At 44.2% G+C, this 16,204-nt stretch overlaps 1 protein-coding gene and 1 non-coding gene across 3 annotated transcripts in view; one reads left to right on the top strand and one right to left on the bottom strand.

Annotated features, from left to right (window-relative positions):
• Positions 1-5,044, top strand: part of USPL1 (ubiquitin specific peptidase like 1) — a 39,706-nt gene extending 34,662 nt beyond the window's left edge. For both annotated transcript variants that reach the window (XM_023584774.2, XM_058277000.2), the window contains 2 exons: positions 1,653-1,807; positions 2,604-5,044. In XM_023584774.2, the coding sequence (XP_023440542.2) occupies positions 1,653-1,807; positions 2,604-4,474 (2,026 nt within the window). In that variant the 3' untranslated portion in view covers positions 4,475-5,044. The remainder of the gene's footprint in view (positions 1-1,652; positions 1,808-2,603) is intronic.
• A 10,416-nt stretch (positions 5,045-15,460) lies between these two features.
• TRNAN-GUU (transfer RNA asparagine (anticodon GUU)) lies at positions 15,461-15,534 on the bottom strand. The gene has a single exon. It is a non-coding gene; the product is annotated as a tRNA-Asn (tRNA).
• Between the last annotated feature and the right edge of the window lie 670 nt (positions 15,535-16,204).

Genomic DNA, 16,204 nt, shown 5'->3' with positions numbered 1-16,204 from the left:
AGAGGGTGTTTTAAAATTTATGTAATTGCTTTGATTTTTTAATTTTTGTTTTTTCTGGATGAGAAAATCATGTTTCTACTCTATCTGGATCTTAAAACAGACTTTGGAGTTTTTCAGCAAGATATTTCTTGGTATCTAGGAGGATTTACTTGTATTTCACTAGAGTTTGAGTATCGCCTATGTCCAAGAAAGTGTGCTAGATGTGGTTTTGAATCAGTGCAGTTTTTATTTTTCTGACGTGTAAACGAATATTATGAGAAGGCTTGGAATATACAAAAAGCATAATAGTTGTTGGGATTTTATTTTATTTATTCATACTGATAAGCATGTCTGAAAACATTTTGCGTGTGTTAAATTCATACAAGAGAACAGGAAGCTGTTGTGTTTGTGTAGCATAAGGATCCACAGAGTTGTCTTAATAAATAGCCTCAAACTGTTTTAAAGTCTCTTACTTGGCCAAGGAAACTAAATATTGGTCATTGAAGAGTCAGCAGATGTCTTAAGCCTGCATACCATCTGTGGGACTACAGCTCCAGTTCTATTGTGTATCTTTGATTCAGAGCACATACTTTACATTTTAACATACCTGAAGTGGGGATAGATCTTAAAATGGATGACCTGGTTTAGTCGAATTGCAGCATTCTTTCATAGTGGTACATCTTCAATCAATGGTGCCTTAGGGTCTGTGAAATAAGTTATGATAGAAAACAGTGGGAAAGAGATTCACTTCACAGATAGTTTTGCAGGATTTTAAATTTATGAATTTTTAACTTTTGAAGATTTGATTATTCTCCAACAGAATGATTGACAAAGGTAATTTACAAATTATTCCTTGACAGTCTAAATGATCTGCATTTTGGACTTCGATTCAAGTTAATTTCAGCTAAATAAATTTTGATAGATTAGGTAAGTTTTGACAGCTGTTTAAATATCAGGGAAAGGGATATTTGACATTTTTCTTAAATCCTAAGAGATTTGTTAAATTTGGTTATTTGAGGTCCTGCTTTGGAGTTCTGTTTTCTGGCTTGACATGTCACTGTATTGGTAAAATGCATTTTCGGAGTTATGGATGTCTTGAAGTTTAGAGTGGATCAACCAGTATGTTGTATTTTCTTCTCTTAGTTACAAATTGGACTTTTCCTAAATAGAAGTTTTAATTTGGTAAGACCTACTAGGCCAAATTATTAGCACATTGGGTTTTTAAAAGAATGTTTATTTACATATCTTAGGTTTGTTACTTTTTTTTCTGTAGCACCCATAAGTAATTTGGGCTTTTGATGCCAAAGAAAATTCTAAATCTAAAAGGTCTGAAATTTTTTTCTTTTGATTCTACAAAGTAACAACCGATCTTCTTTAAGCCAAAGCAGCACTGTCTCTGAAAGAGCAATTTTTGTGTAATGGTCTGTGTTAGGGCCTTATTGCATGATGGCTTCCAACTGTCAGTGATACCCTTCTGAGAAGGGTTTAGTGTTACAGGCTTCTTAAGAGTTCTCCATTTTTAATTAAGGCACACATCTGGAGGTTCTCAAGAAAAATGAGTGCAGTTAACCTTGAGAGCTTAACATGGGACTTGTTTGCTTCAGACCATCTTTGGTATAATCAGGCACATGGCATTCAATTTGTTCTCCTTCTCTTTCCTTTCTCCCCCACAGAGTATCTCCCATTTTCATGCTGCACTTTGTAGAAGGCTTACCACACAATAATTTACCGTGGTATTCGTTCCATTTTGAAGGCTCTCCTTATCAAATAACTTCTGTGATTCAGTACCAAGCAAATCATTTTATAACATGGAATTTAGGCACTGATGGTAAGTGTTTAAACATTTTTCTTTTATGGTAGGAGGCATGGAAACTACATCCTAATTTAAAAAAAAAAAGGTTTTGCTGGGATTTTTTTTCTCTCTTCTTGCCCTCCTTGCCTTTTACTCCCCCCCCCCCCCCCCACCACCACCACACACACACCTGATCACCACGGAAATTGGGTGATTTAAGTACCCTTCCTAACTTTATCCCCTGCTAACTTAACATTCCTGTGGGTATACACATACACATGCACATGTGCTGGTTTTCTTTTTTAGATAAGGAATGAGAAGCATATAACACATTTGCTTTGCAGTTTGCTCTTTTCCACTTACTGTTTTTGCTTTTATTTTTTGTTTTTATTACATGAGTAAATATGATAGTTAACGAAAAATGAATGGTAGGAATTTTAATTTTTGTATTTTTAACCTTGTACTACTTTTAGTAAGGAGAAGTGCCTTATACTGAAATTTTTAATTGAGAAAGAACAAAAATAAAACAAGTTAAATATGTCTTTGTCCTGATTTTTGTGGGTATTTTAGGAAAAAGTATAAACTATTTTTATCTCAATTTTTCAAATTTCCAGATATCTGGATCTGTAAGCACATAACTTTTGTTAGCCAAATAAAAACTTCTAACATTTGACAGAAAAAAATGGTGACGTAAGGACAAGGCCATGATTTAGAGCATTGTCCTTTGGTCTGTATCCAATGATACAGCAACTAAAAAGGCCAGAGGTGGTTAAACTAAGATGGTGGTCTTTGCATCTCTAACCTCTTTCACTTTCTCCCTCCATCCTTCTAGGAAGTTGGCTGGAATTTGATGACTTGAAAGGCCCATGTTCTGAGAGGCATGAGAAATTTGAAGTTCCTGCATCAGAGATTCATATTGCTATCTGGGAAAGAAAAGCTTTTCAAATAGCAGATAAAACAGCTGCCCGCCTTCCACTTAAAAAGCCTAGTGATCAACATTCTTTTGATGGTCAGACACCAGCATCTCAGGCACCATATTCTGTGGGTGATCTTGCTGCCTCAGCTCAAACAGCCTTTGTAACTCACTCCCCACATCTGTCAGTTGTCCCAAATGCTCTTGCTCAGAATGGAGCTGTGGCTCAAGGAGATCATTTACTTTCAGATCCGACAGATTTGGCTGACAATAATTTTATAACTTTGACACTTGAAGAAATACAAGTTAACTCTGAAGGTTTCCTAGTAGAAGATAAACCTGTGGGAGAAAATAATGGAGTTGTCAAAACAAATACTTCTCAATCTCAAGAATCACTAATGGCTTCTCTGGTGTCAGCTCCATGTGAGGAAGGGCTTATTCGAGATCAAATTCCATCTCAAGTTGTGAATACAAGCACACAGTCAGTACAGCTGAATGCAGAAGACACTGTAACTGCTACACCCAAGAACCATGCTCATGATACTGACCTTATACGAGGAATAGTGTCAGTAGAAATGGAAAGTACAGTTGCCCCAGAAAAGGACATTGGGTTAAGACAATTCCTGTCACCCAAAACTGAGAAATTAACACCAGAACAACATGTTACCTCTCGGATACCTAATTTGAAGAAAACAACTGCAACAGATTCACAAACCCTAAGAGATAAGTCACTACAGAGTCAGATTCTCAAAGAAAATCAGAAGAAACCATTTGTGGGAAGTTGGGTTAAAGGCTTATTAAGCAGGGGTGCTTCTTTTATGCCACCTTGTGTCTCAGCTCAGAATAGAAACACTATAGCTGGTTTGCAGTCTTCAGTTAAAGGGGCAAGTAATTTTGGTGGCTTTAAAACTAAGGGCATAAATCCAAAGGCTAACGGGGTATCTAAGAAGTCGCATAGGTGTGCACGTAAGCCTCCTTTAGTTAGTAATCCTCCACCAAGTAATCCATTGTCAGACGGCAAAGCTGCTAAGGTTAATGCTGAATTGGAAGTTTTGAAGAAGTGTGGAAGCACATCATATGGAGCTCACCTCCATCACAATTCTTGCGGAAATGAAAATGTTTCTTCAGCAAACCATGGAGACTCAGTTGATGGTCAGATTCATAAACTTCGTCTAAAACTTCTTAAAAAACTTAAGGCAAAAAAGAAGAAACTAGCTGCTCTTATGTCTTCCCCCCAGAATGGAACACCTCCAAGTGAAAGTTTAGAAGACATGTCCCATTGTGGATCTCCAAATGATTGTGAGTCAATAGAAGACTTGTTAAATGAACTACAACGTCAAGTTGATACTGCAGATAATAAATCTGGAAGCACCACAGTTTCTATTGTTTCCTCATATAGAAATCAGACTCATGAAGAAATTTTAGCAGAATTATTATCTCCTACAACTCTTGTTTCAACAGAGCTCCCAGAAAATGGAGAAGCTGATTTTAGGTATTTGGAAATGGGAGATAACCTTGTCCCAACACCAGTACCTGGTGAATCAGTCAGTATTCCCCAAAACACACATCTGAAACAGGACCATAATTATTGCAGCCCCACCAAGAGAAATCAATGTGACATTGAGGCAGACCCACTAACAAATAATTCCTGCCTTCGAATGTTAAACTTGGAGAGTTCCACAAAGACTGATATTTTTGACGAATTTTTTTCCACCTCAGCGTTAAATTCTTTAGCGTTAAATGACACAGACTTACCTCATTTTGATGAAAATCTGTTTGAGACTTGTTGAATACTTGTTAATAATTTGTAGTTGAATATTTATTATTGCTCTTGAAAAACAAGTTATGTTCTTAGTGTTTATACACTGACTTTGTCTGAATAACTATGAACAAAATATAAGCTACTGAAGGCTTTTTTACCTTTGGTTCTAACCATAATATATGCAATCAGTTTTATAGATTAAAATTATCAGAAATTTGTCTTCCTTTTTGGCGTCATTTTGTACTTGTAGAAGAATAAGGATTTTGAAACATTGAAAATGGAAAGTAATACCTAGTTTCTGGCAATCTGTACAGTTGGTTGTATTTCTATATTTTTAGTTCTGGTTGCATTGGTTCAGGAAAAACACTACAAACTTAAGGTTTTGTACACTGTAGGTGGATATGTGATTGTTTTGCTAATGGTTTCTGTGACCTGAGATGAGAGTCTGTTTTTTAGACCAATAGAATGCCATGGAGCGTAGACTTCTCCTATACAACTTGTCTCCTTTTTCTCTTCTCTCGAAAGATGGCAAGAAGCCTTATTACTAGAATTTTGAGTGATAAGTGATTGTTCAATAAATGATCTATAACTGGAAAAAGTAATCTATTTTTGAGTTGATGTGTATAAAGTTTACATACTATCATACATAGCAACTTTCTAAGACATTTATTTCTGTAGCCATATGGGACACCTCCAGCAGTTCTGTTTTGGGAGAGAATAATAACCAAAGCTGATAAGGCTTGCTGTGTATTGAGTTCTGTTATTTAGAAAACAGTAAATCAATTAAACCTAAGCATTCCAATGAGGGAAATATTACATTTTATAGGAAACATACAAGGCCAGAGCTAGTAGGTGGTGGAGTAGAGATTGCACAGAGTGGTTGCCACAGCCATTGGGTGTGCTAAGATCACCATTATGCATTTCATTTAAAGTTTGGGCACCCAAACAGCATCACTGCTGTGGTGACTTGAGTTAGTAACAGTAGTTATGAGAAGTTTAAGGGTGGCAGCCAATGGCCTTGGAGTAAAACACTTTGTAAGTACTCAGTACTTAATAATTTATTTGTCAAATTTACTCTCAAACCTTCCCCCACCACCTTTTTTCCTGATTACAAAATGATGGCGTTTAAGTATGAGAGTCCTATTATACTCCCAAGTGGAGATCACTTAATAGACGCATACACAAGGCTGAATGACCCTCAGGAGAGAGGTGGAGACTGGAGATGCTCATTTGGGAATTATGAATGCATGGGTCATGTTTAGTCCATGACATTCAGATGAGGTCATCCGGGGAAGGTAGCCCTGGTAAGTGAGAGGGCAGCAGGAAGGAGACGAGAAGAGTGTGGGGTTCTGAAAAAACAAAGGAATAAAGTTGTTTTTAAGGAAGTCATCATCTGTCAGGTGCTGTTGTGAAGTAGACTAATAGGACTGAATTAACCATTGATTTTGACAATTAGGAAGCCGTTGATAACAAGGACAGATCAGTAGAGCTGTGAGAAAGGCATGAGTAGGTTCAAGAGAAAAAGGAAGACGAAGACAACCCACTCCTCTTGAAGCAGTCTGCGCGAGCCTGATGGGAGAACGTGAGGTCCAAGTCCTTAAGATGGAAGCTGTTACAATGTTTATGTGTGGAATGGAAATGTTAATGTGGAGAGAGACGAATGGGTGTTGTAAATGAGTGGTGGGACAATTGCAAGAGCAAGTTTGTCCAGATCCAGTGAGCAGGAGGGTTTGACCTGAGGAGCAAGGAGAATGTGTCCATTTTAATACTAAGGCAGGGAAGCGGACTTTGGCCCAGTGGTTAGAGCATCCGTCTACCATATGGGAGGTCCGCGGTTCAAACCCCGGGCCTCCTTGACCCATGTGGAGCTGGCCATGCGCAGTGCTGTTGTGCGCAAGGAGTGCCGTGCCACGCAAGGGTGTCCCCCGCGTGGGGAAGCCCCACGCGCAAGGAGTGCGCCCGTGAGGAGAGCCGCCCAGCGTGAAAAGAAAGTGCAGCCTGCCCAGGAATGGCGCCGCCCACACTTCCCGTGCTGCTGATGACAACAGAAGCGGACAAAGAAACAAGACGCAGCAAATAGACACCAAGAACAGACAACCAGGGGAGGGGGGGAAATTAAATAAATAAATAAATCTTTAAAAAAAAAAATACTAAGGCAGTATATGATTACAGTCATTGGAGAGTTTGGTGACTAGAGGACTAGAATATAGGGAAACTCTCTTCCGATCAGTAAGATCATCAGCTGAGGGTGCGAAAGAGGAAGCTGTAGGTTGAGAAAGGTTTGAAATATTAGTTGGAGAATGGAGTGCTGACCGTATTCAGTACCGTGCAGTGGCCCAACTGAAGTTTTTAGTCTTAAATTTAACTGTGACTAGTTAAGATGGTTTTATTTTTCTCCAGTCATGGTTAGCTGCTCAAGTGAAGGACAGAAAGAGGTGTGAAGTTGGCTTAAACCGCAGCATAGAGGTAGTGTCAGGCCAAGTGCTGAGAAAGGAGAAAGGGAATCTAGGTTTTATGCAAGGGAAATGAGTGTAATGATGGAGAAGAGGTGAGTATGGCCAGGTGAGATTTAAGTGGATTGGGGGAGGGTTCAAAAAATGCCAGAGCTGGTCAGAAAGTGGGATGCTTGAAATTGAGCTTTCAGAGTAGTTCAGTTATTGGTGACGAGCTCTGAGGTATGAAATTGAAAATGTGTGGTCAAGGTTGGGTGAGAACTCCAGGAAAAAAAAAAGAAAAAAGAACTAAGAGGCTAGGATGGTATATGGACAGTCTTTGTCTAAGGCAGTCATCTAAATGGCAGCAGGAATCCTGGTGGCAGGAAATTCACAGGAGTGAAAATCCTCAAGGAAATGCAGAGACCATGAAAACGGTAGGCAGCAAAAGGAGCATTCTGATGGCTGTCCTCTCCTCAAAGATGCCGGAGGGTATGAGGAGAATGGGGGAGCAGTGGTTGAAGTGGCAACAAGAAGCAGGGGGAAAGGTATCCCGTCTCCAGCCCAAGAGTTGGAGATTTTTTTTAAAAGCACCACTTGACTGAAGGAGAAGCTGTTTCTTCAAGGGATATTTAGATTTCAGTTAGAACAAAGGTAGTAGAATGTTTGCAGGACATGGGAGGGCTGGTTCATGAGAGAACATGCATTCTAGAGGGCACTGGGCCTGTGAGGGGGTTGGAGAGGGGTGGGAGGCTGGGTGAGAGTAGAGCTAGAGTTCAATGTCTCCGGATGCTTAGGGTTCTCAGTGTGACTGAGACAAACCAGAATGCAGAGTACGATGGGATTCCTAGGGGAGCGGGGATGGGGCGTTCTAGTTGAAGTGTTCCGCTTGGCGTTGACTCCTTGGGCAGTTTGAAATGATGAGGCAAGATGGGAGTCTTCTGAGGGGGATCCTGGGAGTGAGGTATCTGAACAAGGTATGAAGAGTTCGGTGGGCCTCCCTTCAGTTCTGTGGTGATGGGTTGGGGGTCGTGTTTACTTATATATTTTTTTAAAGATTTATTATTTTTATTTCTCTCCCTTTCCCCACCCCCTCCCCCCAAGTTGTCTGCCCTCTCTGTCCATTCACTGTGTGTTCTTCTGTGTCCACTTACATTCTTGTCAGCAGCACTGGGCATCTGTGTCTCTTTTTGTTGCGTCAGCTCTGTGTGTGTGTGGCGCCACTCCTGGGCAGGCTGTGCTTTTTTCGCGCTGGGAGGCTCTCCTTACAGGGTGCACTCCTTGCATGTGGGGCTCCCCTATGCGGGGGACACTCCTGCATGGCACGGCACTCCTTGTGCGCATCAGCACTGCATGTGGGCCAGCTCATCACATGGGTCAGGAGGCCCTGGATTTTAACCCTGGACCTCCCATGGGGTAGGCAGATGTTCTATCCATTGAGCCAAATCCACTTGCCTCTTGTTCACTTACATCAGCACTTTATGTATAGAGTCAGGAGGCAATTGGGTTTCCAGTTGACTTTTTTTTTTTTTTTTACCATTTTTTTGATGATTTGATGCACAGAAGTTTCAACCACTGTTACCCCATCCTCCAATTCTTTTGGAATATATTTTGATATGTAGCATAGAGTTGTCTATCTTTTTCTCAAATAATGAACTTTTGCTCAAAAACCATGGCTAAGTCCCACTATTTTTTAACCATTTGGAACACACAGTTCACTTATCTTTCTTGTTAAATGTATTAACAATACATTCATAAATGTTCCTCTAGTATGTCAAGGTTATGGGGGAAATTTTTAATGATCCATTATAAAATGCTAATTTAAAAGTGCAAATACAATGATTCAATACCAATTTTCCAAAGGAAAGAAAGGCTAGAAGGAAAGTCTATTAATTTTAGCCAAGTTTTCTTCCAATTAACATTATCACAATAATGCATTCTGCAAGTCAGGTGTGTGACAAGTGAAACATACAATTTATTTTTTGAGACAGTTTTGCTGGCAGAATACAACACAAACATGGACTGGCCCCTCCAAGCTTACATTCTATGCCCAAAAGACATTGATCAAGAGTTTGTGGTGGCAGGTGAAGAGTAGGATGCTGTGGGACTTCATGGAGAGGGAAATGTCCCAAAAAAGTGGCATTAAACTCATGGCTTCATTCTGAGCAGTTTCCAAAGGAAGCTCCTCCAGGGGGTGTCCCCACAGCAGGGACACTGGGGGGTGGGGTGGGGGAAGGATGCTTCATAGCAAAATGCATGAAGAGATGCATCTTACCTTCTGTAAGATAGCAAAAGTGCTGAAGTGACAATCTGGAGAAGTTTAAAATAATCAGTAAACTAGACAAAACCACAGAAGCAAGAGGTCACCAGGGAAAAAGTAACTCCTGTGAAATAACTTCAAATCTCAAAATCAAAATACATTTTCTTTTTAGTTATTGTGGGCACTTAATTTGCTTTGTCAGGTCTCCTTGCCAGCTTTCTCTTTCTTAGAGCCTTCCTGCTGGGTTTGGAGGTAGAGTATCACAATATGCTGAAGAAGTTCAAGGTCTCTACATGCATCCCTCAGCCCTAAAGCAAAGCCTTTTCAGCAGGATAGTAAAATATTTGCAGTCGGACAGATGTCCCACTGGCTATGGAACTTGTGGTTACTATAAAGAAACTGTGTGCTTGGTAATTAAAAGTGAACGTCTATATTTAAAGCTTGCCAATTCTATATTAGATCTTAAGCCATTGCAGATTTTCCACCTATGTAGTATTCAGTATAGTGAATTCCAATTACCAGACTAGAAGATACTCAAGAATAAGTAAATATATTGTGCAATTAAATGTAAATAAACCATGCTCACACACAAATGAATATCCACTCAGTTTATTACTATGGTTGTTGAGGGTCTTCATATTTTGAATTATGTCTATTTGATTTACTTGTTTGTGAATAATCTGAGTCATCTTTGACAGACAATAGGTTTTGGTTGTTTTGTTTTTACTGAAAAAGAAATCAACAAGGTAAGTATTACTGGAGGCTTTATAAAAAGAACCCAGAAGTCATGGAGGCCAGAGGTCAAAGAAAGCCACAGGAGGAGACCAAGGCGATCGCCATGTGATGGAGGACTGCTATCACCAGAACCCCACAGACTTTGGGGAGAAAGTGTGGCCTGTTGAGACCTTGATGTTGGACTTACCATGAAATAATAAAGGCTTATTGTCTAAGCCAACACATTTGTGTATTTGTCATAGCAGCTCTGGCAAACTAAGACTGTCACCCAAGCTCTAAACATAGGCATCACCCTTGATGTTTCCCCCCTGTTTCAGTCACTAAGTCTTGTCCAATATTCTCTTGAATTGCATCTATGCCCATCCAACCTGGACCCTCCTTGCCTCTCTCCTTTGGAATAAAATTGCCTCTAAAGAGTTCATTTCTTCCCTCTACAGGCTGCTTTCTGGCCTGTCTAGACCTTTAGGGTTATTTCAAATCCTCTGTGAAGACACAAGTCCATCCTATGTTGACCTTCAATGCCTGGAAACACTTTTCTATGGCCCTCACAGACACACTAAACCATGCGTATTTTCACCTAGCTGCTCACCTGTTAAGCAGCCCCTGAAGCAGGTATGGCTTCTGCACTGAGCTTGCATTATGTGGCCAGCCAGGTGCTAGATGGGCAAACGGTGTGGATTTAGACATGGTTTCTGCTCTCGGGAGTTCACATTCAAGTGAGGGGACAAGGAACTCACTGGTTTCTGAGTGGTTTATGAATGCATAGAGGCGGGCTTTACCAGGTAAGGGGGTGGAGGTGGGGAAGGGCACAGCAGGGCAAGGGGAAGGCATGGGCGTGAGGCAGCTCGGGCTCTTCAGGGAAGCCCTGGGAAGTGCTTATAACCAAGTGAAGGTTTCCTGTGGGAACATGGTAGGAAACAGGGTCCTTGGATGCTATGCTCAAGAATTTGAACTTTGTTTGGCAGGAAGTCCTTTGGAGCCTAAAATTATCATTAAAAATGGGAAACAATCTGCCCTCAAGGAGCTGATAACCCAGGGTAAATAGATTCAGCTTCAAAGTGGAAGGACAGAAGGTGGGGGACGAGGGGCTGGCATGTCCCTTCAGGCACCCTGCTCCTTCTGCTCCTCGTCCTGGGTGCATCCCACCAAGGCCAGGCTGGTTCAGGAGGAGAAGGAGGAGGGAGGCACCAGCTCCCGGGGACTCTGGGTTCCCCCCCAGAGCAGTACCACGTGGACGCTGCCCTGGCTGTGCTGAGTCACATCAACCTTGCCCCAGATGACACTTTCACAAGGCTCTGGAAGGAACAGGACGAACGATAACTGAATACGGGGCACAGGAAATGTGAAAGCATCGCTTAGCAAATCACATACCCTTCCCCGGGCCTGGGAATTGATGTCTGCTCTTCACAGAGACTTGGAATTTTCCAAACAGAGACTGCACGGGACCAAGTCCACACAGAAGACCTTCCCCTTTTCTGTGGAGAAAGTGGCAAGCCAGTCCAGGCCACTCCGTCATCTTTGTGAGAGGTGGGAAAGTGGCCAATTTCCCCCCTCGTTCTGAGGAAGAACTGCAGGTAATCCGCCTGTGCCTTTGGCCACGCGGGCAGGGAAGTGTGATTTACCACAGTAAGCGGTGAGGTCTTTGTGCTTGGCACAAGCTGCTGTGGCTGTTTGGGGTTAGGTGACGTTCAAAGCACCACTGAAACTTGGGCACTGGGTTTTTGAGGGGCGGAAACAGCCGGCCTCAGCTATGGTTGTCCTTGCAACCACAGAAGGTGACATCTTCACCTTGGGCCATGGGCAATGGGACAGCTAGTCATGGTTTAGGTCAAACAAACAAGTCGTGGCAGCTGCCTGCGGAGCTGACCGTTCTCTGGCGCTAACATCCGGTGGAGAGGGGTTTGCCTGGGGCTCCTGTAGCTCTGGGCGGGTAGGCTGGGGCCCAGAGGCACTGGCTGCTCAGTGAAACCACTGTGAAGGGGGCATGAGGGCAGAGGGGGTTGGGGCTGCAGTGCATGCCGGGAGGTCTCTGACTGGAGTTATGATGGGAGCCAGCAGGTTGGACCAGCAGCTTGTGCCCAGCAGCTTGCTTGGGATGACACACATCAGGATTAACAGATGAAGGCAAGGGTATGCTTGGGGTGCAAATTCCTATGGGCAGCTGGGCCCTGGCAATACAAGTAGCCGGTCCTATCCCACCCCTGTGACAGTCAAAGGGCTGCCGATGGCAAGCACCAGAAGTCTGTTGGCTTTTATACAGGGTATTTATTTGGGGTAAAAGCTTTCAGTTAACAGACAAAAGTCCAACTCTAGGTTGCTCTCTCACCGAAGTCAGTTGCCACGTGTCGAAGTGAGATGGTCGCTGGCCTCTGGCTGGTCTCTGCCTTCCCTTTCGGGCTTCTCTTGCGGTCCCCTGGGCTTTGTGCTTAAGGGGAGTCCCCTCTCGCCTGGCATAGGGCTTGCTCCTTCCTGGCCTCCTGTATCAGTCTCCTTGTTCCGCCTTCTTCATCTCAGCTGTAAGTTATCAGGCAGAATGATAACTCCCTCGGGGCCTCGGCTGGTTCTCCTTTCTGTAGCTTGGCCGGATCCAGAAGGGACAGAGCTCTCTCCCTCCCTGCGTCAGTCTGTCAGGGAGTCTGTTTAAAACAGACCCAGCAAGGAGGCGGGGACTCAACCTGAGTCTCGATTTATTGACCTAGTAATCAAAAGCCCTAAAGCAATCTTAATTGGAAATCTAATCAATCTAATGCAATTAAAGCGTTTACACCCAGGGGAATAGATTAGGTTACAAACATCATCTTTCTCTTTTTGGGATTCATAAATAATCTCAAACTGCCCCATGCTGTCACTGTTGTCACTCTACACAAACTGGAAGGACCAAACCTCCACCAGCTACTCCACGTTATTCTTCTGGCTCACAGATGACCTCTTGTCCCTCCTTATTGTTTTCTGCGTTACATTGTTAAGAGAAAGTTGATAACATTTGAGTACTATCGATTGTGGTTTAGAAAAATGGAAATCCCTCAGATGGGGTGTGAAATCAGTCCTGCAGTTACTTCCAACATGTGCCAGTTGAGGAGGAGAGAATTATTTCGTTACTTTAACTTCCAAGTTAGATCTGTGAGGAAGAGTAAAATGATTAGAAAACGAAGACACAGTTTTGTGTGCTTGTTGAAAAGTTTGTAGTAAGCAAATCAGCACATCCAGAAGTATTTTCCAAATTATGCTAATCATATTTTTGAACGCCCTTTGAGTTTCTAAGCACAGCCACATCTCTGCCCTTTCACTCTTCGTTTCCTGACGCACTAGCAGTACAGAGCAAGAACATTCATTACCTCTTCTTTTAAACCAGGGTTGCAATCATTGCAGAATTAATGCAACTATTTTTATTTCACACGTTAATTTTTACTATATTTTATTTAAAAATAATATATGGATAAATAGAGAAAAAAGTGGAAGGACATGTCTTCTAAGTCCTGATAACTTCAGTGATCGCAAATAATGCACCTTCTTTTCTAAAGATTTATTTATTTCCCATCCCTCTTGTGTTTGTGCTCGCTGTCTGCTCTCTGTGTCTGTTCATTGCGTGCTCACCTCCTTTTTTAGGCGGCACTGGGAACGGAGCCTGGGACCTCCCGTGTGGGGGGAGGGCCTCAAGAGCTTGAGCCACCTCTGCTCCCATGCAGCTTCTTTATCTTGGAAATGTTAGGCTAGATTTGTTTTGTTTTCTTCTTTATTTTCTTTTAAATGTTATATTAAAAAAATATGAGGTCCCCATATACCCCCCACCCCATCCACCCCACTCCTCCCACATCAACAACCTCTTCCATCATTGCAGCACATCCACTGCACCTGGTGAATACATTCTGGAGCACCACTGCACCACATGGACAGTGGTCCACACTGTAGTCCACAGTTTCCCCCAGTCCGCCCAGCGGGCCTCCGCAGGACACACAACGTCCAGCATCCATCCCTGCAGCACCACCCAGGACAACTCCAAATCCTAAAAATGCCCCCACACCATATCTCTTCTTCCATCTCCCTACCATCAGCAGACACTGTGGCCACCCTATCCACATCACTATTAAAATTTCTTCCCTTACTAATCACAATAGTTCCCCAGCAGAACACCAGTAAGTCCACTCTAATCCATATTCTATTCCTACATCCTGTGGACCCTGGGATGGTGATGTCCAGTCCCCCTCTACATCAAGAGGGGGCTTAGATTCCACATGGATGATGGATGCAACTCTCCTGCTTGCAGCTGTAGGCACTCTTGGCTCCCTGGTGTGGTGGCTGACCTTCTTCACCTCCCTGTCAGCTGGCCAGGGTAAGTCCAACGAACCAGAGGGTAGGAGTTGCAAGTCTACTGAGGCCCAGGGCCTAGCCGTCATGTGGACAGTCGAGAGATTCAGGTCTCCTGAGTATACAGTTAGGCTAGATTTGAATACTGTATAAACTATCTTATGAACTAATCCTTGTTCCACCCCCCATTTACTTGTTTCCAATATAAGCAAGCCAGCCTAAAGTGTAGATGGAAAGTTTGGAATTGAAATGGGCATCAGAGAGGCCCCTAACTAAGAACACTTCTATGGGTCTACCTGTTACTCCACCATAAGTGCAAAGATATTTCTCCATAGAGCTCCTAGACAACAGAAGATATTTACCACCAACAATTACTTGGCAAGTAATTGTCATCCAGCATTTCCCTCCACATTCCCTAAGAGATATCCCAGCCTAGTGACTCAGTTAACCATTTCTTCTTCTAGGTCTCTAAGTTCTACACAAGGGACCTACTTACCATGTGTAGAATTGATCTCAGAGACCAAGCACCTACCCCATGCCCTCAATCTTGTCAGGGGCAAATAGTATTATTATATTATTGTGTGATTTTCCATCTTTACAGAGGTCTTATGTGAATTATCTGCTTGAAAAATATTGTGTCCTAGAGTTGAAAATATGTCCACCTAGACCTTTTAACAGGAACCCATACAATTTCTCGTTGAGTTTAATGTCGAGGAAAATCTGTCAGTCATCTAAAAGGTTAACCTCTTCTCCTAAGGCCCTAGTGCTTAGATTCCAGTCCCCGACCAAAACCTGAACCAGAGCTTCACTCATCAGCTTCTTAGGATGGTAATGCTTCCATATACTTCTAGACGACTCCTCCTGCACGTTTTCATCTGTAAAGTTCCTCAAATCCTTTTGGAAGGAGACCAGCTTTTGGGGGAGGCCAGAGTTTTCTGAGAGACACCAATGGTATTTATTCATTCACCTGTCAGTGGGTAACTGGGTCGTTTTTTCCCATTACAAACACTTCTGCTGTGAACATGCTTGGACAGATGTCCTGAAGCACACGGGCAAGTTTCCCTTTAACGTACCCTACGATGGCCAAATCATAAACCCCCAGTCCAGACGGAGTGTCGCTGTTAGGTCGTCCCATGCTATGCTCCAAATCTTACTAACAGAGTGTCCTCCTGTTTCCTAGAAACAGGGGAGCGTCGGAGTCCGGCTTGATGAAAAATTTCCCGGTGACAGTTTTTAAAACATGATCAAGCACAAAAGTTTAGCTCTGGAAAAGGAAGGCCGCCGTCCCTGGGTGGGCTCGAACCACCAACCTTTCGGTTAACAGCCGAACGCGCTAACCGATTGCGCCACAGAGACGCAGCTGCCGAGGCGGCGCCGCCGAGTGTGCAGATGGTCTCGGCGGCGGCGGGCGGAGCCGAGGCGGCGGCGGCGCGGGCAGCCGGGGCGCGCATGGGGCCGGGAGGCCGCGGGGCCCGGGGCCCGGGGAGGGAGGAGCCGCGGGGGGCGCGGGCCTGAGGGCGGGCCTCGCGGCCGGGGGGGCCTGAGCTCGGGCCGGCGCTTCTCCGCCCGCGCGCCCTCCTCGGCCCGCGTTTGCCCGCGCGCCCCCTGGAGGCCGTACTTCCCCCGCCGCGGCGGGCGCCTCCTCACGCGCCGCGCCCGGGCTTCGAACAACCCAAGAGTAAGATTTTCCGTCCCCTTTGGGAGCCGTGGCCCGGCCGAGGTCGCGTCGGAGACGGCGTGGGGCCGGGGTGCGGCCAAGGGCGCGGCGGCCGGCGCTGCCCTGATGCTCGGGGTAACCCGGTGAACTCAGGGCGCCCCTCCGCCAGGCCCGCGCGGGGCGGGGGCACACGGGGCCTTCGCGGGGCCGCCCCCTGGGCTGGGGGAAAAGCCCTCCCCGCTCGCCTGTGTCGCCTGGGGGACCCCGTCCCGCCGGGCTCTCTCGGCCGCTCTCCCTGGTCTCCCTGCGGGGGTTTGGAGCTGTGCGCGCCCCAGAAAACAGGGTCCGTGGCTGGGAGGTGGGACCTCC

This window comes from Dasypus novemcinctus, chromosome 15 (assembly GCF_030445035.2).
Source record: "Dasypus novemcinctus isolate mDasNov1 chromosome 15, mDasNov1.1.hap2, whole genome shotgun sequence".
Taxonomy (NCBI): Eukaryota; Metazoa; Chordata; class Mammalia; order Cingulata; family Dasypodidae; genus Dasypus; species Dasypus novemcinctus.
This window is presented reverse-complemented; position numbering and strand designations above follow the sequence as displayed.